Source organism: Amaranthus tricolor, chromosome 14 (genome assembly GCF_026212465.1).
Source record: "Amaranthus tricolor cultivar Red isolate AtriRed21 chromosome 14, ASM2621246v1, whole genome shotgun sequence".
Lineage (NCBI taxonomy): Eukaryota > Viridiplantae > Streptophyta > Magnoliopsida > Caryophyllales > Amaranthaceae > Amaranthus > Amaranthus tricolor.
In genome coordinates this window covers 21,404,911-21,414,910 of record NC_080060.1, presented here as the reverse complement: position 1 = coordinate 21,414,910, position 10,000 = coordinate 21,404,911, and the positions used below count along the sequence as shown (strand labels likewise).

The following is a 10,000-nucleotide window of genomic DNA, read 5'->3' as shown; positions in this document are numbered from 1 at the left end:
GGGTTCCCTGTCGATTATATTTGAATCATGTTTCTCAATCCATATGCATTCGACATAAGTTTCATTTGCTTTAGTGTGCTGTTACCTTTTTACACATTGATATTTTAGGTGTCCATTTTTACCACAAAAGGAACAGATTTTACTACAAGGGAGATCTACATATACCTTTTTCCTTTTTTCATTCTTAACATAACCTAGACCTTCTTTACTCTTGGTTTTAGCATTTAGAATCAATTTGGGAATTTCATTGATTTTCCCTTTTCCTCTTAAGTTAATTTGATCTTTTAGAAACTTATTTTATTTTTCATATGATTCTAATTTTAATTTTATTTCTTGAAATTCCGTGCTAAACACATGAGTGGTTTTATCATTTTCAACCAATTTTAATCCTAGCAATTTGTTTTGATTCAATTCAATGTTAAGAATAATAAAATCCTGTTTTAATTTCTCCAATTGTTCTTTTAAAATGATATTCTTATCTAACAAATCAAAAAATCTACTTTGCACATCGATCCTAAAGGAATTTAGGTATGAGATATGATCTTTACTTAAGTTAAGGTCTTTCTCAATTTGGAGACACTTAGCTGTTTTTTCATTCAACTTTTCTTGTGTCTCTAACAGCAATTTGATTAATTTATTCTTACTTAGGTTAGACAATTGTTTAGGAGATGGACTAGAAGACATTACCTCTTTTTCCTTAGACTCTTCATGAGATGCCATGAGACATAGGTTTGCTGTTTTTTCTTCCACTGGAGCTTCTGTCTCAGCCTCGCTCTCCGTATCACCCCAAGCTGCGATCATTGCCTTTCTAAAATCAGTTTTGAAGTTTCCCTTCTTATATTGTTTTCCAACTTCTCTTGCTTTTCCCTTGCCCTTCTCATTTTTCCATTGAGGGCAATCCTTGATGAAGTGATCAGTGCTCCCACACTTGTGGCATTCAAAATTTGTCTTCAAGTTAGCAGTTCCTTTTTCTTTGTTGTTTCTTTGATTTCTATATCTGCTGTTCCTGAAGAATTTTTTGAATTTACGTGCCAACATAGCAGCTTCCTCTTCACCAGCGTCTGACTCTTCACTATCATCTGCTGCCACAGCCAGTCCTTTATTACGGGAACTGTCAGCTGTTACCAAATGCAATTCATGAGTCATGAGGGAACCAGCCAACTCTTCCAAATTAAACTTGGTGAAATCTTTTGATTCCTGAATGGCTGTGACCTTAGCTCTCTAGCGTTCGTCTTGAGGAAGACTCCTAAGTATTTTCCTAACTTGTTCATCAACGGGAATAATCTTACCAAGAGAGACCAATTCATTCGTGATATTTGTGAACCTGGTGAACATCTCTTGAATGTTCTCTCTAGGTTCCATAACAAACCTTTCATATTTGGACATTAGGAGGTCGATCTTGGATCGCTTCACTTCACTAGTACCTTCATGGGTAACTTCCAGCAGGTCCCAAATCTGCTTGGCAGGTTTGCAACCCATTATACGATTGTGTTCATTGGGTCCAAGACCACAGTGAAGCAATTTGATAGCAAGAGCGTTCATCTCCATCTTTTGAAAATCTTCTTTTTCATATTCAGTGATTGGTTTTGGAACAACTTCATTGTTGGAGTTGATGGTCGTCACCTCAAAGTCTCCAATTTCAATGACTCTCCAAACTTGATAGTTTTCGGCCTTTATGAAGATTTCCATTCTATTTTTCCAGTAAGTATAGAATTTCCCATCAAACATGGGTGGCCTTTGTGTGGAGTACCTCTCTTCCATGCGCTCGTTCATCTTCAACATCTCTGTGGGGACAGGATACTGCTCTCAGGGTTTCCTGATTAAATGAGGAACAGGGCTCTGATACCAATTGTTGGAATATGAAGAGATGATCAAAAGCAACAAGAGGGGGGGTGAATTGTTGTGTATTGAGTTGTACTACGTTTTTGCTCTAACTTGCGGAATTTTAGCAAACAAAATAAAACTTAAACTTAAGAAGCAAGAAATAAAAAGAGACAAAGATTTTACGTGGAAACCTTCTTGGCCTAATAAGAAGGAAAAACCACGACCCCCCGGGATTTCAAAACTCTCACTATGTTAAGGCAATCAATTACAATTACACAAAACAATGTTTGCTTCACTTGAAGCTTCTCTACTCTAGGCCTAATTCTCTTTCTCTATTCTCTCTTTCTCTTTCTCTTCTCACGTTTCTTTTCTCTAATTCCCTTAGACTTCCCACAAGTCTAATTACAACAAAACACTCATTAACCCTTACAAGGCCAATTCTCAAGAACATAAAAATTAAAATAATTACTTAAGAAAAATATAATAAGTTGATTGGCATGTAAAAACTGAAAATATTTTTCTTAATTTGATCTCCCTTTTATGGACACTCTTGGATATCTTTTGGTTCGAGCAAAGTCCCTTCTATTAATAGTGGGAACAGCCAGCAGTTACCATAAGCATAACGTCCACTATCTCACACATACCTCCACTACCCCACGTTCTCAAAACAAAAGGTGGTGGAATTAAGAAAGTGTCCGGCTGTTATTTGCTCAAAGAAAACCAGTTTCCTTAATGCTAAAAATAGCATAGAAGTTTAAAACATAAGATCCTAAAAAATAGGAGATCTAAATCTAATCAAGAAAAAGTCTTGGGCTATTTTTAGAAAACCTAAAAATAGATTAGCCAATTAACTTACTAATTAATTTAAGCAATTAAATTAATTCTAAACCATTACATCAACTTAAAAACAGAAAATAATTAATTCGCAATTTTTCAGTCGATGCTATTCTTCAGACCTGCTACGTAGGAACAACGTACTGTCTCCAGCTTCAACTTCAGTCAGAATGTTTATTTTAGGAACAGTAGACTGTACGTCTACTTTGAACATTATAACACTTATCTAACATCTTGGACATATTAAGACATGTACATCTTCCACGAACCAAGTCATAGGCTTCATCAACGATTCAAACTAAATCGGATATATACCTACAAAACAATCTCTAAAAATATGTTTGTTTATTTAAAAGTGAAGTCATCATCAAAACCTTAAGAGGCCAACAAATTCCCCCTTTTTGATGAGGACAAACTTTATAAACAAACTTAAGTAAAATAGAGTAAAACAAAATTCTTAGAGCATACTAGAGATTAAAGCAACTCTAAATAACTTAGCAAATCAACTCGTTACAATATAATTTACCAAGCATTCACAATAAAACGATTTACTCCATAATATCAAATATGTTTAAAAAATTTCAGAATTAATTAATCTAAAACTCAATTGAAATAAACTAAAATAAACTAATATAAATCAACTAAACTGACATAATTAAACTTAACATAATAAAACTTAACACAAATTATTAAGTATTTTCAACCAAAAACAACTTGAAAACAAATTTACAAAAACAAGTAAATATCCATTACCTTGAAAACACAGATAATCATTAAGCTAACATAAACTCAGCACATTCTCATCAATAAGAAACAATATAAATCAACCAAGATATGTTACTGTGTATTCACTGCTCTTCTTAAGTTTGTGCATAATCTTCCCCCTTTTGTCATCAATCAAAAAGAATTAGGGATTATCAAACCTCAGCACAAACCATATAGATTTGTCAGTGATGAAGGCAAGAAACAATAATAAAAGTAAGTGCCATGAATAAAAATCAAACCTGCATATAGTCAATTGTCACAGACCATTAATAAAAGCAAAGAAAGAAAAGTAGCAATTGTTCAACATTACAACAACAATGTACCCCAGATGGTACAAAGTAAAAGGTGAAATTGTTTGATTAATATTACAGCCAACAAATCATAAAAGCATATAGGAAGAGGGATCAGGGAGCAGTCTCTTCTTCATCAACGAACTCAGTCTGTACTTCTACTGTGTCCAACTTGGCACCAAGACGGCTCTCCATCTGGTTAAGCTGATCAACAATTGAAGCAAGGGAGACACGAGTTTCGTCTTGAAATGCAAGGAAGTGAGACTGGAGGTCATTTAGCTTAGAGAGGATAGAGTCTAAAGAAGCTGCAGGAACAGAATCATAGTTAGTACAACCTACATCAGGTGAAGTGTGTGACTGAAAAGGTGGTGGTGTAGACTGTATTCGTGATGGAGGTGGTGATGGATTGTGATGTGGTGATGATGTGGTTGGCTTGGGAGAGGGAGGTTCACTTGATATAGGTTCAGGCATGGTGTCAAATGTAGCATCATCAACCATTGTAGTCTTGCGTTTTGAAGCTAACCTCCTACTCTTCCTCTTAATGAATTTAGCCTTTTTCCTCAAAGCTATCACAATCTCTTCATCACTTGTATCATCACAGAGATTGTGATGAGCCTCTTCTCCTAAGGCTCCCTCCTGTTCTGCTTCCCCCTTACTAGCTTCTCCATCCTGTTCCCCTTTTTCTTCTGTTTCAATATGGTCAGTGGGAACAGGCCCTTGTTCTTCCTCCTCTACTTCTTCATCTTTTTCTTTTTCTTTTTCTTCTCCTTTTTCTTTCTTTATTTTTACTTCTTTTTCAATTTCTTCTTCTTCTTCCTCCATTTCCTCCTCATCAGAACCTACATCAATTACTTCTTCTAATTCATTTATTAACACCCCTTCATCATTCAATTTGAGATGCAAATTTTTCAGACACCGTGCACCAATTTTCATATTGGGACCCATTGGGAACTCCAGCCCATCCAATGGTACACCAAACTTTCTGAAAATCCAAGTCAACAGCCCCCCATAACCAACAAAATTTTTCTTCTCAATACAATCAGACAAATGCGATATCATCAATGACGGAAAATTTATCTTTATGTGATTATCCATGCAATAAATTAAGTTTGCATCACGTAAACTTACTTCACTCCTTTTAGAGTTTCGGAGCAAAATAAATCTACGTGCAACATTATACAGTAATTTATGCAATGGAGAAAGAATATTATGACTGATGTTCCCTTTCTTTTGTTCAACCCCCAAAAATTTAAAAATTGTCTTTTCATTAATTCCAGAAAAAACTATTTTTGTACCAACGCAATATGTATCAAAACCAACATTAGGAACACTAAACCATTCCCCCAACAATGCACTGTTAAATTCTATTTTGATGTTCTTGACACTACTAGAACACGTCCCACAATCATTTGAGAAATTTGAAATGAATTCTCGCATAAGATTTGGAAAAATGGAATTGCAACTAAAATTTGTCATCAAAATCTCCCATTCTTGATTTTGTAAAATGTCATGCAATTTAGGAAAATAAGTAGAATCATACCAGTACATGTCTAACCCAAATCCTACAGACATTTCTTTTGCAACTTCTTCAGCACTATTAGGATCAGCAAGCTTCGAACGTTTGACTACTTTGGAAGATGATCCACCTTTTGGTGATGAGATCTTGCGTTTTGTACCAGTAGGTTCAGTAGATTGTTTGGGTGATGTATTTGTGGTTTCTTTGGTGGTGAGTGGTGCAACATCCAGTAATGGTGGAGGATGAACCACTCTCAGAGGTTTTGGCTGGGATTGTTTACGGGATTTAGGGGTTTTGAGACGGTTTTTGAAGAAGGCGTGTGAAGTGTGAAGTACGGGAAAGGTTAATAAAGTGGTGAAGTGACGGTTACCTCAAGTCCAATCCCTTTAATGTTCTAATCATTGCGTTTGATATGGAAGGATTTTGAAGAGATGGGATTGAAAACCGTTTCCCATTGTTTTTAATTTAAGTTGGCCGTACATTTTTAAGAAAAATGTGAAATATGAATAAATTATGAATATTAAAGTAAAATATGAAAACAAAATGAAAAAAAATGATGAATTATGATATATAAAAAATTATAAAGAAAATAACGAACATATTGCTGTGGTCTGATCAAACTAACAACATGCAAACAAGAAAATATTCATAGTACAAACTTCATTGCGTGTTTACCTGATCCATGCAATAATTGATTTTCAATCAAAATTTTGAGGTTGATTCCTGACCCTCTTTTTTTCATGATGCTTCATTGGAAATTTTATGCAACTAACTTTAGTGGAGCTTGATCATACCAAGTTCCAATCTCATCTTTTCATATTGTTCCCTTGGAAGCGGTTTGGTCAAGATATCTGCAACTTGTTCATTAGTGTTAACATGCTTTACTACAATATTATTATTCTCAACATTATCCTTAAGAAAATGATGTCTGATATGTATGTGTTTAGCTCGTGAGTGATGCACTGGATCTTTAGATATACATATGGCACTGGTATTATCACAATAAATAGGAGCACATTCAAATTTAATACCAAAATCTCTTAGTTGCTGTTTTATCCAAAGCATTTGGGAACAGCAAGCTGCTGCTGCCACGTATTCAGCTTCGGCTGTGGATAATGCAACCGTGTTTTGTTTCTTGGAACTCCGTGAAACTAAACATGAGCCAAGAAATTGTACCATACCTGATGTACTTTTTCTATTTACGAGATCACCTGCATAATCTGCATCACTAAAACCTTTTAAATCATAAACATCACTTTTAGGATAAAATAAGGACAAGTCATCTGTTCCCTTCAAATATCTTAAAATTCATTTGACTGCAGTGAGATGTGATTCTTTAGGATTTGATTGAAATCTAGCACATAAACCAACACTAAAGGAAATATCAGGTCTACTTGCAGTTAGATATAATAAAGAACCTATCATGCCTCGATACATTGTTTGATCTATGTTAGTTCCCTTTAAGTCTTCATCTAATCTAACATTTGTAGCCATGGGTGTATGGTTGGTTTTAGCGTTGTTTAGCCCATACTTTTTAAGAAGTTCTTTTATGTATTTTTGTTGATGAATAAAAATACCATTTTCAGTTTGTTTAATTTGTAAACCAAGGAAGAAATTTAGTTCTCCCATCATGCTCATTTCAAATTCTGTGCCCATTAGGTTAGCAAATTCCTTACATAATAAATCATTAGTAGCACCAAAAATAATATCATCAACATAAATTTGAACAACCAAAATATGAGAACCTTTATTCTTAAAGAACAAGGTTTTGTCGATTTTTTCTCTAACAAAGTTATTTTGTATCAAAAACTTTGACAGTCTTTCATACCATTGCCTAGGAGCTTGCTTTAAGCCATATAGAGCTTTATCAAGCTTATAGACATGATCAGGACAGGAGGTATTCTCAAAACCTGGAGGTTGTTCAACAAACACTTCTTCATCAAGAAATCCATTTAAGAAAGCACATTTCACATCCATTTGATATAGTTTAAAATTCATAAATGCAGCAAAAGAAATTAAAATTCTAATAGCCTCTAACCTTGCTACTGGAGCAAAAGTCTCGGTGTAATCAATACCTTCTTGTTGATTGTACCCTTTGACCACGAGTCTTGCTTTGTTTCTTACAATTATTCCATGCTCATCTAGCTTATTCCGAAATACCCATTTCAAACCAATTACCTTCTTGCCTTTTGGTTTGGGTTCTAAGTGCCACACTTTATTTCTTTCAAATTCATTTAATTCATCTTGCATGGCTACTATCCATTCGGAATCCTTTAGAGCTTCTTCGTGATTTTTGGGTTCAAGTGATGATAGGAACGCAAAGTGTGCACAAAAGTTTCTCAGTTGAGATCTGGTTCGTGTTCCCTTATTCATATCACTTATAATCAGATCAAGAGGATCATAACTTTGGTATTTCCAAGGTTTAGGCACAAATTCTCTAGAGGGAACAGTAGCATGTTCTGATTCAGCATCTTGATTTGCATTTTGTTCAGCTACTGGATCATCTTGGTCATCTGTGGGAACAGCTAGATTGGGAACAGTCTGCTGGTCCTGTTGAGCTTGCAGTTCCTGGATTTGGTCAGTTTCCCCTACCTCTTCTTGTATTGGCTGTTCACCTGCTGTTCCTGGATCTTGCATTTTAACTCCTTCATCATCATCTTCTAAAGTTGCAAGACCTATTTTAATATTTTTTATTTCCTGTTCACTTTTTGAAAAGTTAGTTTCATCAAAAATTATGTGAATAGATTCCTCTACACACATTGTTCTCTTATTATAAACTCTGTAAGCTTTGCTATGTGATGAATAACCGAGGAATACTGCTTCATCACTTCTTTCATCAAACTTACCTATATTTCGTTTACCATTCACATGAACAAAACATTTGCATCCAAACACACGAAAATAGGAAATATTTAGTTTAACACCTTTGAGTAATTCATAGGGTGTCTTAGAAGTGATTGGTCTTATTAACACACGATTCAAAATATAGCATGCAGTATTGACGGCCTCGGCCCAAAAATTCCTAGGTAGACCACTAGCAATCAACATGGTCCTAGCCATTTCTTCTAAGGTTCTATTCTTCCTTTCCACCACTCCATTTTGTTGTGGTGTTCTAGGAGCGGAAAAATTATGATTTATACCATGATCATCACAATAATTCATGAAGTTTGAGTTTTCAAATTCTTTGCCATGATCTGATCTAATGTGAACAATTAAATTATTGGTAGATTTTTGTATTTTATTAGCAAAAGATACAAACTCATCAAAAGCTTCATCTTTGCTTACTAAAAATAAGGTCCAAGTAAATCTACTAAAATCATCAACTATGACAAACACATATCTTTTGCCACTATGACTTTGTGTTCTCATAGGTCCACATAGATCCATATGAATTAATTCTAATGGTCTAGAGGTAGTCACCAGAAACTTTGATTTAAAGGATGACCGCACTTGTTTTCCTTTAGCACAAGGATCACAAATTTCATTTTTGAGGAATTTTATTGCTGGTAATCCTCTTACTAGGTCTTTTGATCTTAAGGTGTTAATCAATGAATAGCTAGCATGACCTAGACGCTTGTGCCAAAGAAGTGGGTCTTCTTCTATAACGCTTAAACACGTTAGACTATTTCTGGGAACAGTGTCCAGGTCCACCACATAGGTGTTCCCTTTTCTGATTCCCTCTAGTACAGGGTCTCCTGTGTTGTTCCTAGAAATTATACATCGTTCAGAAGTAAACTTAACAGAGTTACCTTTGTCACAAAATTGAGAAATACTTAAGAGATTGTGTTTTAGATTCTCGACTAAAAATACATTGTCAATTGCATGGGAGCTTGATCTTCCAACTTTTCCTTTGGCGATTATTTCACCCTTCATATTATCACCAAAGGTTACAGTTCCTCCATCATACGCTTCAAGTGAGAGAAATCTAGATTTATCACCCGTGATGTGCTTGGAACACCCACTGTCGAGATACCATGAGTTGTTCCCCCTCACTTGAACCTGCAAAGCAAATTAATGGTTAAGTTTAGGAACCCAGTCAGCCTTGGGTTCCCTGTCGATTATATTTGAATCATGTTTCTCAATCCATATGCATTCGACATAAGTTTCATTTGCTTTAGTGTGCTGTTACCTTTTTACACATTGATATTTTAGGTGTCCATTTTTACCACAAAAGGAACAGATTTTACTACAAGGGAGATCTACATATACCTTTTTCCTTTTTTCATTCTTAACATAACCTAGACCTTCTTTACTCTTGGTTTTAGCATTTAGAATCAATTTGGGAATTTCATTGATTTTCCCTTTTCCTCTTAAGTTAATTTGATCTTTTAGAAACTTATTTTCTTTTTCATATGATTCTAATTTTAATTTTATTTCTTGAAATTTCGTGCTAAACACATGAGTGGTTTTATCATTTTCAACAAAATTTTAATCCTAGCAATTTGTTTTGATTCAATTCAATGTTAAGAATAATAAAATCCTGTTTTAATTTCTCCAATTGTTCTTTTAAAATGATATTCTTATGTAACAAATCAAAAAATCTACTTTGCACATCGATCCTAAAGGAATTTAGGTATGAGATATGATCTTTACTTAAGTTAAGGTCTTTCTCAATTTGGAGACACTTAGCTGTTTTTTCATTCAACTTTTCTTGTGTCTCTAACAGCAATTTGATTAATTTATTCTTACTTAGGTTAGACAATTGTTTAGGAGATGGACTAGAAGACATTACCTCTTTTTCCTTAGACTCTTCATGAGATGCCATGAGACA

General features: G+C 34.6%; 1 protein-coding gene across 1 annotated transcript in view; it reads left to right on the top strand.

Moving 5' to 3' along the window:
* The first annotated feature begins 5,259 nt into the window (after positions 1–5,259).
* LOC130799419 (uncharacterized) overlaps positions 5,260–10,000 on the top strand; it is a 40,017-nt gene continuing 35,276 nt past the window's right edge. The window contains exon 1 of the mRNA XM_057662514.1: positions 5,260–5,439. Coding sequence (XP_057518497.1) covers positions 5,260–5,439 — 180 coding nt within the window. The remainder of the gene's footprint in view (positions 5,440–10,000) is intronic.